We start from the raw sequence: 23,882 nt of genomic DNA on the forward strand, positions 1-23,882 counted from the left end.
ATGGAAATATAACATTTATTTGTAACGTAATAAATGTAAAGATTTTTAAAAGCATTCATGATTTGCGTAAATGTAATATACTACATATTACTCTTGTTAAAAATATTAAATGCTATTACATTTGGTGAAGAGCACATTATGACTTGTTTAGGACTCAAAACTCTAAGTTTAGGACTTGAGACTTGACTTGATACTTGACAGTCTTGACTTGAGTGCTAAGACTTGAGACTTACTTGTGACTTGTAAAACAATGACTTGGTCCCACCTCTGCCTCTTATACCACTTCCTGGTCTTGTGGAGGACCTGGTAGTAGCCTATCAGAGCATCAGTTAGATTGACACCCCCATGCTGGCATTGTAGTTCTTTACAGGAATGGGGACATTCTTCCTTTTTAACCCTCCTTGAGACAAAGTTGTTATTGAATGCCTTATGCTGTGTGGTGAGCATGGTTACTTCCCTAGTGTCCTTCCATTTCACAAAAAGCACCTTGTTCAAATCAAATTATATTGGTCACATACACGTATTTAGCAGATGTTATTGGGGGTGTAGCAAAAGCATGTGTTTCTAACAGTGTGCCCATATAAGTGGATCCAATCCTTCTAGAAAGCAATTTTTGTCGGCCAAGTCGAAATCCTCGCTGTCCAAATCGCTCCCCTGATCCGAGTCCGACTAGTATTTTATTAAAAGCTTCTATGTTGGTATGCTTATTCATAGCTGCCTTCTTATTAGCTTCCTGTTTGATATTCTTAGTTTCTTTCCCCCTTAAGATGCCATCTTTTATGCTAAATGATGAAATCTGTTTTACAATGTAATGTAGCGTGCTTAGTGCGGCTTGTCTCTGGGCCAGGTAGCAATAGTTTGCATTATACATAAAAGGTTCTAGGCCTTGCTTTCTCTCACCCAGGTCAACTGCATATCCCTAGAAAACGTATCTCATTGGCTACAAGACTATCAAGGTGCCATAGTAGCCAATCCCCTGTGTAATGGATGCCTACGGCGCATAATCAGCCTGATGTCATGTTTTTAATGAGCAAAGATATAGTCACTCGGTGGACATTCACATTGCCATTAAGTCATACATCATCAGATAACATTGACAATAGGCTAGATTTGTTCCTACCAACCTAAGAATTAATTTCATACCCGCCATGTATCTATAATACAGACCAAATGGAAGCTTACCTTGTAAGAACATTTTGACTCTCGGGGCTGGTGGTCAATAACGGTAGGTCACAGACAGCCAAATAAGACATCCTAGTTTAATTTTTTTATTCAACCTTTATTTAACTAGGCAAGACAATCAAATTCTTATTTTACAAAGACGGCTTACCCCGGCCAAATCCTCCCCTAACCCGGACGACACTGAGCCAATTGTGCGCCGCCCTATGGGACTCCCGATCACGGCCGGTTGTGATACAACCCGGGATCGAACCAGGGTCTGTAGTGACGCCTCTAGCACTGAGATGCAGTGCCTTAGTCCGCTGCGCCACTCTGGAGTCCCGGATTTCAGTGTGTATCGACGTATTCTGTGTTTATTTATTTTATGCTTCACAACGCTAACCGGAATGGAGGTAGCAGCCATCTTGAAATGAGGTCTTCGTCTCAGCCTGCCCAAATATGATAGTAAGCCACACCAAATATTTTAAGGCACAGATCAATAGCCAAGATACTCAGCATTCCGCAGACACCCTGCTTTTGCAGATAAGGGCTTCCGTTCTCATACCAGACTGAACTGGAAAAAAAAATCTTTACATTTAAGAGGTTAAACAACAAAATGTGGAAAAAGTCAAGGGGTGTGAATAATTTATGTATATTAAACTTCAATATCTAACACTGTGATTAGGATTTCTTTATCAAGACTTTTCTGTCTTTTTCCCCATGGTTTAACTCTTCTTAACATGTTTGAACTTTTTTTTCTGCATCACAGATTTCCAGGATCCTTATGCCGTAGTTGTCCTTTTGGAAAAGGATTTAGTTGTCATCGACCTTAGACAAATAGGGTGAGTTTTGTTGTTACAGTAGGCTACTTGTGTGCTTACTTGCATGTTTACTTATGGTGGCACGATACATGGAACGATGGCCTACTGTTTGCAGACTTGACATATAGTAGGGGGGTGGGGTTAGAATGTAAAGTAATGAAGTAATATTCTTCTTCTAAGTCTTAGTGTCTTACAACCACAGCCTTTTCCCTTTTGATTGACAGATACCCAATATTTGAGAACCCGTACTCTTTGTCGATCCACAAGTCTCCAGTGACGTGCGTAGAATATTTTGCTGACTGCCCTCCTGAACTCATACCTGCACTTTACTCTGTTGGCTCCTGGCAAAAGAGACCGGGTTACAGTAAGAAGGTAATGTATCCCACTTGAAAAGAACATTTTATAAAATAGGCTTTATCCCACTTAAGAAAGGTGTTATGTGCTTACAATTTGTTTTAAATATTGGAATAGGGCTCTCTAGGCTAGGTGGGGCGCTACCGTCCCCAGCTGACCAACATCAGAGAGACAACATCAACAGAAATCTCATAATTAAAATTCCTCAAACATACAAGTATTATACACCATTTTAAAGATAAACTTCTTGTTAATCCTACCACAGTTTCCGATTTCAAAAAGGCTTTAAGGCGAAAGCATACCATGCGATTATGTTAGGTCAGCGCCTAGTCACAAAAAAACATACAGCCATTTTTCAGCCAAAGAGATGAGTCACAATAAGCAGAAATAGAGATAAAATGAATCACTAACCTTTGATGATCTTCATCAGATGGCACTCATAGGACTTCATGTTACATAATAAATGTATGTTTTGTTCGATAAAGTTCATATTTATATCCAAAATCTCAGTTTACATTGGCGCGTTATGTTCAGTAATGTTTTGCCTCCAAAACATCTGGTGATTTTGCAGAGAGCCATATCAATTTACAGAAATACTCATCATAAACGTTGATGAAAGATAAGCGTTATACATAGGATTAAAGATATACTCATCCTTAATGCAACCGCTGTGTCAGATTTCAAAAAAGCTTTATGGCGAAAGCACACCATGCGATAATCTGAGTACAGCGCTCAGCCACCAAAACAAGCCATACAGAAGAGAAAAAAAGAACACAGAATGGGCATCAACACTGTCACATGACCTTGTCATACAGATTGTGGAGTCAACAAAACTCGGAAATAGCGTTATTAATATTCACTTACCTTTGATCTTCATCAGAATGCACTCCCAGGAATCGCAGTTCCACAATAAATGTTTGTTTTGTTCGATAAAGTCCAACTTTATGTCCAGATACCTCCTTTTTGTTCACGCGTTTAGTTCACTAATCTAAATGCACAAAGCGCAGGCACTAAGTTCAGACAAAAAGTCAAAAAAGTTCAATTGAGGTTCATAGAAACATGTCAAACGATGTTTATAATCAATCTTTTGGATGTTTTTATCATAAATCTTCAATAATATTCCAAAGGAAAGGGAACGGAGCTCGCGCAATAAACAACTCATAGCTTTCAGCTGAGCCACTTACTGTGAGTGGTCTTATTCTCTCCCCTTTCACAATAGAAGCCTGAAACAACTTTATAAAGACTGTTGACATCTAGTGGAAGCTTTAGGAAGTGCAATCTGACCCCATTTACACTGTATATTGGATCGGCAATCACTTGAAAAACTACAAACATCAGATTTCCCACTTCCTGGTTGGATTTTTCTCAGGTTTTCACCTGCTATATGAGTTCTGTTATACTCCGACATCCTTCAAACAGTTTTAGAAACTTCAGAGTGTTTTCTATCCAAATCTAATAATAATATGCATATCCTAGCTTCTGGGCCTGAGTAGCAGGCATTTTACTCTGGGCACGCTTTTCATCCGGATATGAAAATACTGCCCCTTATCCCAAAGAAGTTACATGTGTTATGTTCTTACAATTTGTTTTAAATATTGGACTAGGGCTGACATAAAACAATTATATTGGAATAGGGCTTTGCCTGTATCTATGTGGTCACAAGGTTATATTTGTGTAGTAAATGCCTTTTTTTGTATTTCCAGGAATGGCCCATAAGTGGTGGTAACTGGGGCCAAGGCACACTAAGCTACCCTGAGATCATCGTCACTGGGTGAGTACCTACCGAACACCTGAAGGCTGAGACAGAAACACAACCATAGAGATCCTATAATTCCCCTCTATAAGTAATTCTTTATACGTCTATGTGCACAACACTTACTTACTTATAAACTGGATTTCTATTATGTATTTATGGTATCCATTTACAAACAAAACTGTTCTCATTTTCCTTCTTTGCAATGAACAGACATGCTGATGGCTCAATCAAGTTTTGGGATGCTTCTGCAAGTGAGTGGCGTTTCATTTGATTCCTTCGATTATATAATTGGTTGAAATAAGAATACCACAATGGTTCGTCCCTTTTGTAAAGCAATGGAATACATTTGTGTGTAGTATGTAGGTCATTGCTAATAGTTCAGTACAATATCCCCCTTCCTTTGTTCTAGTAATGCTCCAAGTACTGTACAAGCTGAAGACTGCCAAGGTGTTTGAGAAGGCTCTAAAGGATGGTAATGAGGAGAAGCCGAGCACGGAGATAGTGGATGAGGATCCCTACGCCATCCAGACCTTGTCGTGGTGCCCAGAGAGCAGGATGCTGTGTGTGGCTGGAGTCTCTGCCCACGTCATTATCTATAGGTTCAGCAAACATGAAATAACCACTGAGGTGGTGCAGGTAACTGTAGCAACCAGTTTCTCAATATCATACCAATGCAGCGTTTTGAATATAAAGTTGAAGTCGGAAGTTTACATACACCGTCGCCAAATACATTTAAACTCAGTTTTTCACAATTCCTGACATTTAATCCTAGTAAAAATTCCCTGTTTTAGGTCAGTTGGGATCACCACTTTATTGTAAGAATGTGAAATGTCGGAATAATAGTAGAGAGAAGGATTTATTTCAGCTTTTATTTCTTTCATCACATTCCCAGTGGGTCAGAAGTTTACATACACTCAATTAATATTTGGTAGCATTGCCTTTAAATTATTTAACTTGGGTCAAATGTTTCGGGTAGCCTTCCACAAGCTTCCCACAATAAGTTGGGGGAATTTTGGCCCATTCCTCTTGACAGAGCTGATGTAACTGAGTCAGGTTTGTTGGCCTCCTTGCTCGCACACGCTTTTTCAGTTCTGCCCACAAATTTTCTATAGGATTGAGGTCAGGGCATTGTGCTGGCCACTCCAATACCTTGACTTTGTTGTCCTTAAGCCATTTTGCTATAACTTTTTTCATTTGGAAGACCTATTTGCAACCAAGCTGACTGATACCTTGAGATGTTGCTTCAGTATATCCACATAATTTCCCACCCTCATGATGCAATCTAATTTGTGAAGTGCACCAGTCCCTCCTGCAGCAAGCACCCCCACAACATGATGCTGCCGCCCCCATGCTTCACGGTTGGGATGGTGTTCTTCGGCTTGTAAGCCTCCCCTTTATCCTCCAAACATAACTATGGTCATTATGGCCAAACAGTTATATTTTTGTTTCATCAGACCAGAGGACATACGTACCTGTTCCCTCCAGCATCTTCACAAGGTCCTTTGGAGTTGTTCTGGGATTGATTTGCACTTTTCGCACCAAAGTACGTTCATCTCTAGGAGACAGAACGCGTCTCCTTCCTGAGCGGTATGACGGCTGCGTGGTCCCATGGTGTTTATACTTGCGTACTATTGTTTGTACAGATGAACGTGGTACCTTCAGGCATTTGGAAATTGCTCCCAAGGATGAACCAGACTTGTGGAGGTCTACATTTCTTTTCTTAGGTCTTGGCTGATTTGTTTTGATTTTCCCATGATGACAAGCAAAGAGGCACTGAGTTTGAAGGTAGGCCTTGAAATACATTCACAGGTACACCTCCAATTGACTCAAATTATGTGACTTAGCCTATCAGAAGCTTCTAAAGCCATGATATAATTTTCTGGAATTTTCTAAACTGTTTAAAGGCACAGTCAACTTAGTGTATGTAAACTTCTCACCCACTGGAATTGTGATACAGTGAATTATAAGTGAAATAATCTTTCTTTAAACAATTGTTGGAAAAATGACTTGTGTCATGCACCAAGTAGATGGCCTAACAGACTTGCCAAAACTATACTTTGTTAAACAAGAAATTTGTGGAGTGGTTGAAAAAAGAGTTTTAATGACTCCATCCTAATTGTATGTAAACTTCTGACTTGAACTGTATGTACTGTATATTAGGATGTGTGGGTATATTACAGGGATGTTTTTTTTTACCTGACTAATCTGGAATTCCTGCTTTTATGACTTTCTCCATTTATAAAATCGTTGAACTTTACCTATTTCCGAAACCATTATTTCCCCCTGATTTCCCATTTCATCTGCTATTAGTGTTCATGTTTATGACTAGATAGTATCACTAGGGCCCTGTGTTTTGGGCATGAATGTCACATGACCTGGATTTGAACCTTTTTAAATTAAGCTTTTTTTCCAGCACCATCCTCAATTGCTTTCATTTTTGGTTTAATTCTCATTTTTAATTGTTAAACTCTAGGTGATATGATACTCCAAAACGCAGGGCCCTCATTATGACTGTAAATAGCTCTGGATAAGAGTGTCTGCTAAATTCCTCAAATACAAAAAAAGTAACATTTATTTACTCTCAGCTGTTGGAGGTGCGTATGCAGTGTGAGCTGGATGATGTAGATTCTCCAGACACCGCAGGAGAGCATCCTCTCACCCCATCTACCCCAGTGCACTCCACCTGCCCAACCCAGGAGGGAGAACCCCCTGAGACCCAGTCCTCCACAACTGATGACGGGCCCCGGGATAATGTACCATGCCTCAAGTACGAACCAAACAGTTCATGTTCTTTTCCTGCTTAGCATTGACATTTTCAATTGTAGAATCTCCAATATAATGTTTTATTACAAAAAGTGCCATCCGTGAAGATAAGATGATAATAAGTAGGCTATTTCTATATAAAATTAATGCAGATACAAATACATGTGAACAGTAGGTGGTAGTGTAGATGTGTAATCTAGGTACACTACAGTATGCACTTTTAACACCACAAGTCACCTAATCCTGTTGTGTTGTTTCCCTGCAGGGTCCGGAGCTCCCCTCTGAAGCAGTCTCCTGGTTACCAGGTGGAGCTGGTAATTCAGCTGGTCTGGGTTAGTGGGGAGCCGCCTCAGCAGATCACCAGTCTGGCTGTCAACTCCTCATACGGACTGTAGGTCTACGTCTGTCTGTCTGTCTGTCTGTGTGTGTCAGCACGAACCACTGCACTCTTGATGGTCACGGTGTACATTAGACACATCACCTGCAGTTGTATTCATGCAGAGATCATACACAAAGGGAATATACTGTAACTGCATCAAAGGCTTTATTGGTTGCCTTAGGGCACACGTGTCAAACTCATTCCATGGAGGGCTGAGTGTCTGCGGGTTTTCGCTCCTCCCTTTTACTTGATTGATTAATTAAGGTCACTAATTAGTAAGGAACTCCCCACACCTGGTTGTCTGTTTTAATTGAAATTTAAAAAAAACTACAACCTGCAGACACTAGGCCCTCTATGGAATGAGTTTGACACCCCTGCCTTAGGGGCTGAAAACCTTTTTGTGTTGTTTATAAAACTGCAGAGGACCTCGGTTAAATTATCGCATTCTCTTTTCCCTCAGTGTGGTGTTTGGCAACAGCAATGGTCTGGCTGTAGTGGACTACCTTCAGAAGACCCTCGTCCTGAACATGGGCACGTCAGAGCTGTACAGTCCCTCAGACCCCTACCAGAGACAGCCTCGGTCGCCTCGCAAGAAACCACAGCCGTCTGGAGGTGAGGGGCTCCCTGAATGTTGAGTAGGCTAAGGCATGTTGTATGTTCCCAGAAATGAGACATGGGAGTATATTCAGACAGAAAGTAGAATCAGAAAGACTGCAATATCTTCCTTTTGCGATTTTAGTTTTTCATGCAGCAGCAGGGGATAGTAACTTAAGTATGTTCCCTAGAGCTCCCACCTGACGGGGTCATGAAAGGGATTAGTATAGTGATGTCAAGTGAGTTGTAGTCCGGACTGAAAGGCACTGATAGTCAAAGCCAGGGGATCGAATGAGAACACAACTACTGTATATTCAGTGAGGTCCAAAAGGATTTGGACCGTGGCAATTTCTGTTGTTGTTTTGGCTCTCTACTCCAGCACTTTGAAATGACACAATGGCTGAGGTTAAAGGCCCAGTGCAATCAAAAATAGGTTTTCCTGTGATTTAAATATATTTCCACTCCTATAAGGTTAGAATAATATTGTGAAAATGATAATGCCCTTTTAGTGTAAGAGCTTTTCGAAAAGACTTCCTGAAATTTCAGCCTGTTTTGGTGGGATGGAGTTTTGGCCTGCCTGGTGACATCACCAGGTACATTTGTTTTATAGACCAATAAGAAAGAGTTCCAAGCCTCTCTGCCAATAACAGCTAGTTTTCAGTTTTCCCCTCCCCACTCAGACCCCTCCCAGACATTCCTAGCAGATTTCCTGCTTGAGAAATTGCTCTTTTGTTTGTTTTTGACCATTTTAATTGAAAACAATCACAGATAGGTACTTACTTGTTACATAAAAATTGCTACATTGGGCCTTTAAAATGTAGACTGTCATATTTTAATTTGAGGTTATTTTCCTCCATATTGGGTGAACCATTTAGAAATTACAGCATAGTCTTTTCATTTTAGTCTTTTCATTTTAGAGGACCAAAAGTATTGGGACAATTTGCTTGTGTATTAACTTACTGTAGTCAAAAGTTTAGTATTTGGTCCTATATTCCTAGCACGCAATGACTACATAAAGCTTGTGACTCTACATCTTGTTGGATGCATTTGCAATGTGTTTTGATTGTGTTTCCGATTATTTGGTGCCCAATAGAAATTAATGGTTAATTGTTGTGTAATTTTTGAGTCACTTTTATTGTAAAAAAGAATAGAATTTGTTTCTTAACACTTTTATATTCATGTGGATGCTAGTTTGTAGCCAGACGTTTGATGTAGTCATTGCATGCTAGGAATATTGGACCAAATACTAAACTTAAGTGAATTTTTACAAATACTTTTGGTTCCCTAAAATGGGCTGGCTATGTAGAAAAAGTGCTGTAACCTCTAAACGGTTCACCCGATATGGATGAAAATAGCCTCAAATTAAAACGGCAGTCTGCACTTTAACCTCGTAGTCATTGTATCATTTAAATTCCAAAGTGCTGGAGTACAGAATCAAATCAACAAAACATGTCACTGTTCAAATACTTTTGGGCTCGTCTGTCTATGACTCTTAAAGCCAGTCACTGAGCTGGCTAGAGGTGCAGGCCTCACACTCTTGGCAGCCAGTTTGGCTTCACACCCTAAGTGCTCCACCCCTGTAGTAGCCATCTCTCTGTCATCACTGGTGGACTGTCCATCTGTTCAGTGGCTCAGTAGAAACTCAGAGAAACATGCTTATCATGAGTGGGATCTGTCTGTGCCGCGGAGGTACTGCAGGGAGTCTGCGGAGAGATTTAAAAAAAAATATATATATATATACATCTCTTCTCTTTTTTTATTACTAACCAAATCAAATCACATTTATTTACATAGCCCTTCGTACATCAGCTGATATCTCAGTGCTGTACAGAAACCCAGCCTGAAACCCCAAACAGGAAGCAATGCAGGTGTAGAAGCACGGTGGCTAGGAAAAACTCCCTAGAAAGGCCAAAACCTAGGAAGAAAGCTAGAGAGGAACCAGGCTATGTGGGGTGGCCAGTCCTCTTCTGGCTGTGCCGGGTGGAGATTATAACAGAACATGGCCAAGATGTTCACATTTTCATAAATTACCAGCATGGTCAAATAATAATAATCACAGGCAGAACAGTTGAAACTGGAGCAGCAGCACGGCCAGGTGGACTGAGGACAGCAAGGAGTCATCATGTCAGGTAGTCCTGAGGCATGGTTCTAGGGCTCAGGTCCTCCGAGAGAGAGAAAGAAAGAGAGAAATAGAGAATTAGAGAGAGCATACTATAACCAACTATAACAGATTCAACCAATTTTGGCCAAGGGATCCGTGGAATAAGTTTAAAACTTCTAATGCAATACAATGTAATAATATTAAAGGTGCTGTATGTCATATTTTTCCATTGCAATTTCAGAATGCACACACAAAATTGCATTTAATGGTGCAGCCCTCTTATTGGTCTACAAAAGACGCACCATCTCTGTTCCACACCGCCATGAGAAAACTAGTGATCAGTCGTGGAAATAAAAGTGCAGAAAACAACTTGGCTTCCTATTTAAAAGAAGATGAATAAAGCTATGAAAGAAAAATACTGGAGTTTTGGCGCAGTTACTGGCGCAAAAACTATATTGTCAAAACGACATATCCTAAAAAAAATAATATCCCTATGTAAATATTATTTAAAACTAATTGTATCAGTATTTTACATGTGATAAGGCCGCACAGAAGGTCAGAGATAATTTCAGATCGTTGTAAAAATCTGAAAGATCCAAAAGGGCCACTAGATGTCTTGTGATACCAACATTTTAAGATACCAAAATTCTGGTATTGTAGTTTACTGGTGAACTTATAAAGTTTCCAGTAATATACACTCTCTTTGCAACCCCACTCCTGTCATTCCCCCACTCATGTTCTCTTGCTCTCTTGCTTTCTCTCTCTCCCCTCTGTCCCCCCTCTCTCTGTCCTCTTTCCACTCGTGCTCTTCAATTGCCACTCAATTGCCACTCGCTGTTGCACATAAGCTTCAATTCCCCCTGTCAAAAAGGGGATTTATGGCTGATTTGAGATGAAATCGTCAACCCTGTTACTTTTTATTTGGCACTTAATAGACACTTACTATAGTATATTTTATTTACTTAACCTCTTGATAGGAAAACATGTTTTTTTAGGAAATTGAACATGTGCTCTTTATGATTAAAAAAAAAGAGAGAATGAGGTGAAATCAAACGTTGTTTTGGGACCAAGTTACACTTGGAGCACTAAATTGGTGGATGACCCAGTTGCTAGCCTCTGAGTTCCTTGGATTCTTTCTATTCTTATGATTTTTTATCAATGTTTTATCTTAACTTTCTTTACTGTGGTTCTCCCTCTGTTTCTCTCTCTCTCTCTGTTGCTTGCCCTCTCTGTTGCTTGCCCTCTCTCTCTCTGTTGCTTGCCCTCTCTCTCTCTGTTGCTTGCCCTCTCTCTCTCTGTTGCTTGCCCTCTCTCTCTCTGTTGCCCTCTCTCTCTCTGTTGCCCTCTCTCTCTCAGTTGCCCTCTCTCTCTCTGTTGCCCTCTCTCTCTCTGTTGCTCTCTCTCTCTCTCTGTTGCTCTCTCTCTCTCTCTGTTGCTCTCTCTCCCTCTCTGTTGCTCTCTCTCCCTCTCTGTTGCTCTCTCTCCCTCTCTGTTGCTCTCTCTCCCTCTCTGTTGCTCTCTCTCCCTCTCTGTTGCTCTCTCTCTCTCTGTTGCTCTCTCTCTCTCTCTCTGTTGCTCTCTCTCTCTCTCTCTGTTGCTCTCTCTCTCTCTCTCTGTTGCTCTCTCTCGCTCTCTGTTGCTCTCTCTCTCTCTCTCTGTTGCTCTCTGATGCTCTCTCTCTCTCTCTCTCTGTTGCTCTCTCTCTTTCTCTGTTGCTCTCTCTCTTTGGCCTTGTAAAGACAAAGACATTCCACCTGTGACGTCTTGCATGGCCCGCCTTTCTATCTTTTATAAGTCTGTGAAACAGACTTATCGTTCTTCTAACGCCCGTAAGTCATCTCATGTTTATCATACTCGGTTGTCTTCTCCATTTTTTTCTCTCCGTCTCTCTTCTTCTCTTCGATCTGTTTCAATCACCATTTGTTTTCATGCATTCAGACAACTTATTTTAGCTGACACTTATTTAAAAGTGTATGAATAAGTAGCTTAACTGGACAGGGAATATGATTTTCATACGATAGTCACATGGAGGAATGGGGAAGATATACTGCAATAACTGACAGCATTAGTCTTAATATCTATAAGCTCAGTTAAAAAGCTGCTCCTACCAAAGTTACTTGCCTCAGATTTTTCCAAACTATGAACATCTTAAGCTCACTTTGAAGCTAGTTGATGGTCAGCAGCAGTCTTCAATGTAGAGAACACGTTGGTCTAAGACATGTCTGTTCTCCACAGCTCTCAGTGATAACAACACGTTGGTCTAAGACATGTCCGTTCTCCACAGCTCTCAGTGATAACAACACGTTGGTCTAAGACATGTCTGTTCTCCACAGCTCTCAGTGATAACAACACGTTGGTCTTAGACATGTCTGTTCTCCACAGCTCTCAGTGATAACAACACGTTGGTCTAAGACATGTCTGTTCTCCACAGCTCTCAGTGATAACAACATGTTGGTCTAAGACATGTCTGTTCTCCACAGCTCTCAGTGATAACAACACGTTGGTCTTAGACATGTCTGTTCTCCACAGCTCTGTTGGTCTAAGACATGTCTGTTCTCCACAGCTCTCAGTGATAACAACAATGGAAACAACGCTTTAGAAGAGAAAAGCAACAAATCACCAACGTCAGGTAAAATGTCATTCTCCATTACTGTATAATACAAAGCACAATCTACCTTTTACTTGAAGAAGTACAAATGACACATGTTTGACATCTATTTACTAGCTGCTTTTGAGTATCGACTCAGTTAAGGAGTGTTGAAAGGGTTGATGTCCACTGAAGTGTTGTTGTCGCCGTATACAGTAGGCTCTACGTCACCCACCAATTCAGACGATGAACACAAACAGGAAAGGTTCATACAGAAGGGTACTGTATTACATTGATGAATCAACCACATCTACTGAGCTTCATTCTTCCCGTATGTTCTGGCCACCGGCAATGCAATTTTACATTTGTCTTTTTAAAACACATTTGCAGTGAAGTCCAAAAGCAGACGGTTTTCCAAGACGGTTGCCAATGACTTTGGTAGTGTATGATCCCTGTGTTATAAACTCTACTGCTTTCTCTCTCACCGACTTCACTGGGCTTCTAACCAAGGCTGTGCCTTAATCCAACGTGCTAATAATGATGATGATGATGATGATGATGATGATGGAGACGATACATGCACTCAATCTGGGTTGTTGCCGTCAATCACAAGGTGGCTGATTGTCTGTCGAAGTGATCCGCCACACTTTGTCAAATGCATGACAGATAAGAGGGGCCTCCACGTTTCTCTCTTAGGATGACATTTACTCTGCTTTTTGCACTAGAGTAAAATCATTGTAGCACATGTTCTCTCTGAAGAGAATAGAATGTGAAATAAAGATCAAACTTTTTACAGAATCACTCAAATCTAAAAGCGATGCAATTTTTCACTGGTTCAAACGTAAAGTAATTCTGACTATTAATCTCTTACTAATTTTGAACTAATTTGAGGTATTGGGAATGTTCATCAATAGAATAACGTAAGTTTTGGTTTGACAAAAATCTATAAATATTTATATTACAGGACCTTGGTACTCGATTATTCCCTTGAATGATTTTTCCTCTCTCTCCTTTCCAGTCTTCCTTTCATTGTAACAATAACCTGAATTCAATCTCTTTTTCTTGTCTACCTCTTGCTTTTTTTGACGTTACATGCTGTGTGTGTGTGTAATAATGCTGGGCTCGCGTTGACTGTGTGAGAGAGGGTACTTCTCCTAGCCTGGCTGTTCGGCATGATGCACTCAATAACCAGCTGCCTCTGAGGATCAATGCTAATTCTACATTCTCCTCTCACGCTTTTTTTGCCAATGAATGGCGGATGACAAATTATCTGAGAGTGATCATAACAAGCGTCATTTTATATGACCAGTTCAAAATGTTTTATTCCGTTGTAAAAGAGGGTATGTTTTTTTTATTTTATTTATACTTTTTTTTTCTTGCAGCCAAGATGTCAAGGAAAATTTGCTCGCCTACAGAGCAAAAGACAGACCTGGGTAAGCCCTTACAACTCTGTGTTGTTTACATTCCCTAGTAGCCCTTTTACTTTTCAGGTGCTGTTCCAATCCCACTTCTTAAGTACCCCAAACTTTACTTACATTTTCCATGTTCATAAATGTTGTTTTGTGAGAGTGTAGCCCTAGCCTGGTGGATCCAGCTTTGTTGATAGCTTCGTTTACCATTACAACAGAATCGTGTGCTATCGCACGATCAGGCTTTGGTTCCACCAGGCTAAGCTTAGCCTGACCTGTAAGAAAGACACTACTGTGCAACATTCAAATGCTGTTATCTTGTAATCTGGTAAACTGAGACACGTACTCTCTGTTTGCCCTCGTCCTCTCTGTGAGCAGAGAAGAGGGTGCGACGCCAGCGCTCTCTCCCGTATAAGAAGCGCTTTTGTTGTGTGAAGGAGGGCAAGGAGCCCAGGAAGTCTCTCTCCCAACAAAGGACTCTCTCAGTCCCTTACCTCAGTGAGTGGACCAGGCATGTGGTCTGCGTCTGAAATGGCACCCTATTCCCTATATAGTGCACTACTTTTGACCAGGGCCCACATAGGGCTCAGGTCAAACGTAGTGCACTGTATAGGTAATAGGGTGCCATTGACTTGGGCTGCAGTGGGATAACTGGTACTGGTACTAACCCCCACCTCTTCTGCTAAGTCCTACTGTTAGCTGGTTCTGAACTTTGAACTTTAACACTAACTCTCTCACTGACTGACTTGTTGGTTCCCTTGTTTTGTTTTTGAGGACGTTCTTCAGTTACTGTCTGCATTGTGTTGAAAATCCTCATTTTCTTGTTTACTTCTCTGAAACACGTGTGTTGAATGCAGCAATGTGTTTGACACAGAGATGGATAGTGATCACTACTTGGAAATAACCTGTTTTTGCATGGACATTGCCATTGAAGGCTTTCACCATTTTGAAGCAGTCAACTGGGTGAGACTTCCTACAGGTTAAGGAAGGATCACATAATTCCATCCAGGTCACCAGAATGGATGAGCCATTCTACTCTTGAGCAAACATTCTATAACCAGCACGTGGCAGTAAATCACCAACCTTGGCTTCATGTCTGTTTAAACAACACACTCCAGGTGGCACAGTATGCCACCTGTCAGCCAGCCAGACAGCCAGTTTGTTTACCAACTCCTAGAAGTAGTAGAAGAAAATTGACTACTTTGAGATGGAGATGGCCTCAATGGGGCTGCCCCTGCTCTCACAGTCACCATCATGGTACAGACACAAAGATGAGTCATCTATGTTTTCCCCATGCTATTCAAACTGCCACTCATATTGTAGTAAAGTAATCCCCTTGTCTCCTCAAGTGTGGTACTGCATAAGGTCGTTTTTTTTTGGGGGGGGGGGGGGCGTTCCACATTGAGAATAGGCTTTCTTTAGGCAAATGGCCAGGGTGTTATTGTAGGTCAATTAGGCACTGAACTTATTTGTCAACATTTTTTGGAAAACACAATAACACGATCTCCGGTAATCTCTTGGTGATGAAAGGCCATGTGGTTTCTCTGGAATTTCCTTTATTTTGTGCTACTGTCGTTGGGTGGGTGTTTCATGTGCTGCTCCTTGTGTGCATTGTGAAGAAATGTGATGTTTTTTTCTCATTCTCTCTAGCTTGGATGTACCTCTGTGTCCCTGGGTTAATAACCACTCTTATTTTCCTTTTCCTATTCCTACTAAATCAAAGTATCTACTTTTCATATTATCCCTCACTTCCCCTCTCTCTCTATTTGTCCTCTGTGGGCCACCATCCAGATGCCAAGGACAGTTTGTTCAGCCGCTCGAGGAGCTCCAGTGTGACCAGTATAGAGTTGGAGTCCCGCGAGGCCATCTCCTCCATCCACTTCAGTGAGAGTTTCCCCAGGAAGACAGACGGCAGTGGCAGTCCCAGCCTGTGGGTGGGCACTACCCAGGGCACTGTTCTGGTTCTGGCCCTAAGCCTGCCACCCACAGGGGACCTGAGGCTTCAGCAACCTGTCAGAGTATCATCTTGTGGTCAGTGTGTTTGCACCCTATTCCATGTAGTGCACTACTTTTGACCGTGGCCCATATGGCAGCCATGGTAAGTTTTAATGACAAGACAATGAATGCTACTCAGGGCGCCAGTCCAACTTTTCAGGTCTCAGAGAAGGTTAATTAGTCACGGTGGTGGCAGAAGCATTACCACCACCGTCATTGTGGTGGTCGAATCTGGATGTAACCGGAAGGAATAGCTTGCGGCCACAAATGTTTCTTTGCGTTAAAGCAGTGGTTCCCATACTGTGGTTTGGGGACAACTAGTGGTGTACAAGGTTACCGCAGATTGTCAGCAAACTATATATATTAACACAAATATATACAGTGCATTCGGAAAGTATTCAGACCCCTTCTTCCACATTTTGTTACATTACGGCCTTATTCTAAAATGGATTAAATACAACATTTTCCTCATCAATCTACACACAATACCCAAAATGACAAAGCGAAAAAAGGTTTTTAGAAAGGTTTGCAAATGTATTAAAATAAAAACATACCTTTATTTACGTAAATATTCATACTCCTTGCTATGAGACTAGAAACTGAGCTCAGGTGCATCCTGTTTCCATTGATCATCCTTGAGATGTTTCTACAACTTTGATTGGAGTCCACCTGTGGTAAATTCAATTGATTGGACATGATTTGAAAAGGCTGTCTATAAGGTCCCATATTTGACAGTGCATGTCAGAGCAAAACCCAAGCCATGAGGACGAAGGAATTGTTCGTAGAGCTCCGAGACAGGTTTGTGTCGAGTTACAGATCTGGGGAAGGGTACCAAAAAATGTCTGCAGCATTGAAGGTCCCCAAGAACACAGTGGCCTCCGTAATTATTACATGGAAGAAGTTTGGAATCACCAAGACTCTTCCTAGAGCTGGCCGCCCGGCCAAACTGAGCAATCGAGGGAGAAGGGCCTTGGTCAGGAAGGTGACCAAGAACCCGATGGTCACTCTGACAGAGCTCCAGAGTTCCTCTGTGGAGATGCAGCTCCCCACCAATCAGGGCTTTATGGTAGAGTGGGCAGCCTCATTGGAGTTTGACAAAAGGCACCTAAAGAACTCTGACCATGAGAAACAAGATTCTCTGTTTTTCAGCGGCAGGGACTGGGAGACTACTCGGGATCGAGGGAAAGTTGAACGGAGAAAAGTGCCGAGAGATCCTTGATGAAAACCTGCTCCGGAGCATTCAGGATCTCAGACTGGGGCGACGGTTAACTTTCCAACAGCACACAGCCAAGACAATGCAGGAGTGGCTTCAGGACAAGTCTCTGAATGTCCTCGAGTGGCCCAGCCAGAACCCGGACTTGAACCCGACCGAACATCTCTGGAGAGACCTGAAAATAGTTGTGCAGTGACGCTCCCTATCCAACCTGACAGAGCTTGAGAGGATCTGCAGGGACAAATGGGGGGAAACTCCCCAAATACAGGTGTGCCAAGCTTGTAGCGTCATACCCAAGAAGACTCAAGGCTGTAATCGCTCCCAACGGTGCTTCAACAAAGTACTGAGTAAAGGGTCTGAATACTTATTTAAATGTGTTTTTTAAGTTTTTTTAATGAATTTATAAAAACCTGTTTTTGCGTTGTCATTATGTGGTATTGTGTGTAGATTGAGCGGGGGAAAAATGTAATACATTTTAGAATAAGGCTGTAACGTAACAAAATGTGTTAAGGGGTCTGAATACAGTACTTTCCGAATATACTGTAATATATTTTTTGCATTTGTTTGTTTGCATTAGAGAAGGAGGGAGTGAGAAAATTCCTCAGAGGTCTAACCTGTTTCTGTTTTCCAGGTACTCTGATCAGACTATGGTGCAGCATAGCTCATAAAGCATTATAAATGTGCTTGTAATGCATTATGAATGGAAATATATAACTTGCCTCTCTATCCCAGGTACTCTGGTCAGACTTAAAGGAGGTATCCTGACCATGGCTTTCCTTGACTCCCTTGGGGCGGTCCTCCCCCCTTCCTACGAGCCGTGGTCGGAGCCCAACCCTCCGGACGAGGAGGAGAAGGAGAAGGCAAGGCGGCGCAGGCTGGCCTCTCCACCCCCCACCCAGGAGGGTCAGGACAGCCAGTATGCTGTGGTGTGTTCAGAGAAACAGGCCAAAGTGGTGGGCCTACCCTCCCAGTCCTGCTTCTTCAAACACAACATCACAGAGAGCTCCTTTGTGCTGAGAGCTGACGTGGTGCAGATGGCTGCTGGACTCTGCCTCGCCTGCTTCTGTGCTAATGGACACATCATGGCTCTGAGGTACTCTTATAGGCCCAGTCTGTGGTACTGTATGTACTCTGAGGTACTCCTACTGTAACACAGACCTCTGGTGCTGTTTATGACTGATTGTGGCAGATGTTGTGTACTACAATGCCTATTTCAGTGCATTCATACTGTTTGTGTCTCTTGTTCAATCTTTGCCTCTCTCCCTGTCTTTCTCGCTCCTTCTCTTCCTTCCAGTCTACCCAGTCTCAGACCACTCCTGGATGTGAACTACCTTCCCCTGACAGACATGAGGATAGCCCGGACCTTCTGCTTCTCCAACCTGGGCCAGGCCATGTACCTCACCTCCCCCACCGAGATACAGAGAATCACATACAGCCAGGAGACCTGCGACAATCTACAGGTACGTACGTACGTGTGTGTGAGTGAGTGACGGAGAGATATCACGTTTTGTGTTTGTGGGTATGATAAATACTTTAGTTCTCTTTGACACATACTGTTACATCGGTATCTTCTCTAGGAAATGATGGGAGAGTTGTTTACACCGATAGAGACACCGGAGGCTCCTAACAGAGGTTTCTTCAAGGGCCTGTTTGGGGGAGGGGCTCAGTCCCTGGATAGAGAAGACCTGTGTGAGTATCATCCCCACAGTACACCTCACCGTCAATATAAAACTGGCTTCTCATTTAACTGTGACTGACATTCTAGAGCATTTTGAGGGCACATCGGATTGATTTGGACATAGATTATGCTGTACAATATGTTTGGCATGTGTTTATTAATGGCACATTCTTATTGGACGTAGAGCTAATGGCATTGCAATGATGAAGCCTGTTTTGTTGGCACACTGGTTCTCTCCTTTTCTCCTCGACAGTTGGTGAGACGGCGGCGGGAAAGGCGTCTCGTAGCCTGGCGCAGCACATTCCTGGGCCCCAGGGCATGGAGGGCATGAAGGGGGCAGCCTCGGGAGTGGTGGGGGACCTGGCCCGTGCCCGGATAGCCCTGGACGAGAGGGGGCAGAAACTGGGCGAGCTGGAGGACAGAACCGCAGCCATGATGGCCAGCGCTGACTCCTTCTCTAAACACGCTCATGATGTAGGGAATATCCACCTGGTCATCTGAGGTGCAAACCTGGTGTCAACTAGTATTTGTTATCTTTCAAATACTTTGAGCGTTTGATTGATTCTGCCTGGAGTGCACGATGGACAGGGTTTTCACTTTCGAGAAACAATGAAGCTCAGCTAAAGTATTTGAAAGAAAATGAAAACTACCCGAACCCAGGTTTGATGAGACGCCTGCCTTCTGTGACAGTGTTGTCAATATATATATATTTAACCTTTTATTTTATGAGTCTCGTACTCTCATCCTCTTCCTTCTTTTTCTCTCTCAGATGATGCTGAAGTACAAAGATAAGAAGTGGTATCAGCTTTGATTGCAGCGAGAGGAGACAGTGGGCCTCAGTTCTCTGCTCACACCTCTTCATCTACAGGAGATGCAGCTCCTCCTCTTCTTCATCTCTCTGCAGGAGGAAGTGTTATCTAACAGACTGATGCCTTCCTCCTAGCAGCACAATATAACACTCTGCATTACCTCAGTCACCTGGTTACCAATGAAGAGGAGTAGACTAACACAGACAGACAGGAACAGAGGAGGAAAGTTATTCTGGATGTTTCTATGTCATCTGAAAGAGATTATGTTCATTTCCTTAACACACCACAGGGGAGCCTAAATGTATGGGTGCTGCTCTTGTGTTTTATCAGTCATGTTCTCAGCTGCTTTGTTGTCCACGAGGTAAGACAATTCTACTCAAAATGAGCACCGTTAGGTTGCCTGTGATTACCTGTGCAGTGTCCAGGTGAGGTGATGCCTGCTCTTCAGTGTCAACCAATCGCAATGGACATCTGAGGGGAGTCTCCTGTGTGTGGAGGAAGCTCCATGGAAACCACAGTCAGTGGCGCCAGCTCTCTGCTCTTGAAGTCTCAATATCTATAGCAATGTTGATGAAAGGATGAATCAGTGATTGATTCACCCCCTCTGTGTTTCTTCTCAAGTCATTCCTTTTTTTCCTACTGATTTGTGTCGTCTTTCATGCGAGTCATTATTTGAGACAGTTTATGTTTTTCAGGAGTCCATCCACTCACTTAATTAACCATGAGTTTATTGATAGGTCCTTATCACACCATCAATATAACCTATCTTTTCTCCTACTTACAGTAGGCCTGGTTATACTTACTTATATTATCAGGGTTTGTTTTTCTATCAGATTTGTTTTGAAGCAGGAAGTCATACTATACAGTTCCCATGTTTGTTTACTGAAAGGTAAAAGTTGAACTGGTTATGGAGAGTGAGTTATCAGCTGTTGCGTGTGCTGAGTGAAAATATTACAGGCTCTTACTGAACCCACTAGACACAATGAAGTCTACATTAATATGACCAAAACGTGAAGGATTAGTATGTTGAAAACACTTTGCAGTTCTATCGTACTAATAGAGGTATGGCCTTAGAATGACGTCAGTGCCAGTTTTGTATTTTTGCTCTGGACTCTTGATTGGCTGAGAGATAAGAGTTATGTACAACGGAATAGGGTGAAGTTGCTGATCTTGGGTCAGTTTAGCGTTTTCCTCACTAATGGTTGTGGGAGGGGATTCTAGCTAATCCTAAATCTGTACCTAAACGATACCGAAAGGCCTACAACTCTTCCTCAACATACTACACAATGTCGTAATATTGCGGTACTGTATACAGGTTGGAGTCTTCTCACAATCCTTTGCGATACTGATTCTAATCGGACAATTTGATTCATACCACTCATGGCTTATTCATTTTAAATCGTTTTTAATGTTTAGAAAAGAAAGCATGTCTGTTCCATCACAAGGATACAGATATAAGCTTGCTGTCTTTGTATTCGTAGCGTCAGTAGAAGATGTGACCAGGTGTCACTTGATGTGCGGTAAAACATTCTTTGGCCATTATTCTCTGAATCGACCGCTATTTTACAGACAACTCTCCTCCGCCTTTGCTTATCATGACGCGTATATGCTAACCTCTACCTATGTATGTGTATATCTGTGTGTTTGTGAACGTACATATATTCAGATATGTGTATGGGCACATATTTATACTTACAGTATATATTTTTCCTTAATGGTGTTTTTCAGCGTGATTTTTTTTTTGTTGTCCGGTGCAAGGAGATGCTGCCATTTGTGTTGAGGTAGACGCGTTTATCTTATGTTCTTGATTCCAAATAAGAGACTACAGATTGTTTTCACCCCAGCCAAAAGCTGTAAATAAATGAGTACTGCGACAAGACAACTGGAGACAAATCTGATAGTGTTGGTTCGGGGAAAATGACACAGGGTCTGTCCCAAATGACACCCTATTCAAAAGTAGTGCACTACATAGGGAAAAGGGTTGCCATTTGGGACTCAGCTGAGACAGGTCAGCAGCCATTTTATTTTCTGACACCAAAGAGTTGCTTAATTATACACTGTTGTCTTGTCTGTCCAAACTCCAACAGTCTGTCTGGATGTGATAACTATAGACCATACTGTTTGGAACATGGTGGAACAGCTTCTCCATGCTTGTCACTCCCTAACCTTGTAACTTGCCACATTACATCATGTACCTGTGTGCAGAAGACCCAGAAAAAGTAGATTTTCTTTTGACCGGGTGTGTTATTTCTCGTACTACTGAGCTACATATATTGTAAAGAGCTGTTGTGTGGTTTTGCACTGTTTCGCACCTTGAACCACTTGTTTTGTTTTGTATTTTTTCTTGTTCATTTCTCTGAGGGACCAAAATATGGGAAGGTTAACTGTGTCATTTCCCAGTAATATACAGACTTGCTTCACTTTCGGATTTGTTTTCATTGCCAGTTAATGATGTTCTAATAGATTTATATATTTGAAAAAATATTATTTTAATTTCAATATATTCCAAATGAATACTTTTAATATAATTTAAGAAGAATAGAATGGTGCATTTTAAGACGACACATTTTTCTCCAAAACAATGGTTGTACATATTGCCCAATATTCAAACATGGAAATAAACATTTCTGGTGATCTATTAAGTGTGTGCATCTCAGAATCTGATAGATCCAGTTTTTGGAAGATTATCTGTTGAGGGTGATTTCTCTGGATGGGTTCCCAGTATATTTACATCCACAAGAAGCCATTCAGTCAGGTCACAACGTATTTAAGGTTCTTGTTGTTCTCTTGCACTTAGGGGGATGCATGAACTTTTAATGTTTACAGACTTGAAAGAACCATGTATTCGATCTACCGTCTATTGCAACCTATCTTGATTGACCACAAATTCATGAAGTTTCTCGTTATCAGAAATATTCATCAGTTGAGCTGAGTGTGGTAAATGTTTGGTTTTCCTCTGGAGTGTGAAAGACTATATTTATTTGCTCCTAGATATCTGTGATCCTTGGGACATCCCTACCCCATTTGAAGTTGACATTTTAAAATGGTTGGGGTTAGGGTTTAGGGTAGGGATGTCCCAATGATTCCAGATAGCAATAACCATATTTATTTGATGAGATCCATGATTTTGTTTTCCTGTGTTCCCCATACTCTCTTTTCTTACCTGACAGATCAATTGCAACTGAAAAAATACTGTACACAAACTGCAACCAGGAAAGGCCAAAAGGTTTCTCAACCAACCAACCGCCATACTTGTATGGGATAAAGAGCTGTGTAGTTACAATTTATTGTACAGTTTTATAAAGCTGCAATTTCACATGGATGGATGTCTGAGTCTGAATTCATCTGCTGCCACAAACGATTCAGGAAGTATGTAGCTATATAGATACTTTTGGCCGTGTAGTCTATGTGGACACCCCTTCAAATTTCAGCCACTGAGACATGCAATCTCCATAGACAAACATTGTCAGTAGAATGGCCCATACTGAAGAGCTCCGTGACTTTCAACTGGCACTGTCATAGGATGCCAGCTTTCCAACAAGTTAGTTTGTCTAATTTCTGCACTGCTAGAGATGCCCTGGGCAACTGTAAGTGCTGTTTTTGTGAAGTGGAAACGTCTACGAGCAACAACGGCTCAGACGCAAAATTGTAGACCACACAAGCTCACAGAATGGGACCGCCGAATGCTGAAGCATGTAAAAATAATCTGTCCTCGGTTGCAACACTCACTACCAAGTTCCAAACTGCCTCCGGAAGAAACATCAGCACAAGAACTGTTCGTCAGGAGCTTCATGAGATGGGTTTCCATGGCCAAGCAGCCGCACACAAGCCTAAGATCACCATGCGCAATGCCAAGTGTCGGCTGGAGCGATGTAAAGCTCACCGCCATTGGAGTTGAATCACCCTTCCAACATCTGGCAGTCCGGTGGACGAATCTGGGTTTGGCAGATGCCAGGAGAACGCTACCTTCCCCAATGCATAGTGCCAAATGTAAAGTTTGGAGGAGGAGGATTAATGGTCTGGGGCTGTTTATCATGGTTCGGGCTAAGCCCATTAGTTCCAGTGAAGGGAAATCTTAATGCTACAGCATACAATGACATTCTAGATGATTCTGTGCTTCCAACTTTGTGGTAATAGTTTGGGGAAGGCCATTTCCTGTTTCAACATGACAATACCCCCCTGCACAAAGAGAGGTCCATACAGAAATGGTTTGTTGAAACCTGTGTGGAAGAACTTGACTGGCCTGCTCAGAGCCCTGACCTCAA

At 42.0% G+C, this 23,882-nt stretch overlaps 1 protein-coding gene across 4 annotated transcripts in view; it reads left to right on the forward strand.

The window, feature by feature from the left end:
* LOC139374980 (syntaxin-binding protein 5-like) overlaps positions 1–22,259 on the forward strand; it is a 41,253-nt gene extending 18,994 nt beyond the window's left edge. Inside the window, exons 11-29 of one of the 4 annotated variants that reach the window (XM_071116277.1) lie at positions 1,928–2,000; positions 2,204–2,351; positions 4,037–4,104; positions 4,300–4,340; positions 4,499–4,725; positions 6,675–6,856; positions 7,118–7,243; positions 7,692–7,843; positions 12,490–12,555; positions 12,730–12,792; positions 12,904–12,951; positions 13,896–13,946; positions 14,301–14,420; positions 15,714–15,953; positions 17,863–18,223; positions 18,425–18,590; positions 18,708–18,819; positions 19,062–19,282; positions 19,578–22,259. In XM_071116277.1, coding sequence (XP_070972378.1) covers positions 1,928–2,000; positions 2,204–2,351; positions 4,037–4,104; positions 4,300–4,340; positions 4,499–4,725; positions 6,675–6,856; positions 7,118–7,243; positions 7,692–7,843; positions 12,490–12,555; positions 12,730–12,792; positions 12,904–12,951; positions 13,896–13,946; positions 14,301–14,420; positions 15,714–15,953; positions 17,863–18,223; positions 18,425–18,590; positions 18,708–18,819; positions 19,062–19,282; positions 19,578–19,619 — 2,507 coding nt within the window. In that variant the 3' untranslated portion in view covers positions 19,620–22,259. The remainder of the gene's footprint in view (positions 1–1,927; positions 2,001–2,203; positions 2,352–4,036; positions 4,105–4,299; positions 4,341–4,498; positions 4,726–6,674; positions 6,857–7,117; positions 7,244–7,691; positions 7,844–12,489; positions 12,556–12,729; positions 12,793–12,903; positions 12,952–13,895; positions 13,947–14,300; positions 14,421–15,713; positions 15,954–17,862; positions 18,224–18,424; positions 18,591–18,707; positions 18,820–19,061; positions 19,283–19,577) is intronic. The other 3 variants (XM_071116279.1, XM_071116278.1, XM_071116280.1) reach the window with 3 other exon arrangements.
* The last annotated feature ends 1,623 nt before the right edge of the window (positions 22,260–23,882 follow it).

This window comes from Oncorhynchus clarkii, chromosome 19, assembly GCF_045791955.1.
Source record: "Oncorhynchus clarkii lewisi isolate Uvic-CL-2024 chromosome 19, UVic_Ocla_1.0, whole genome shotgun sequence".
NCBI lineage: Eukaryota > Metazoa > Chordata > Actinopteri > Salmoniformes > Salmonidae > Oncorhynchus > Oncorhynchus clarkii.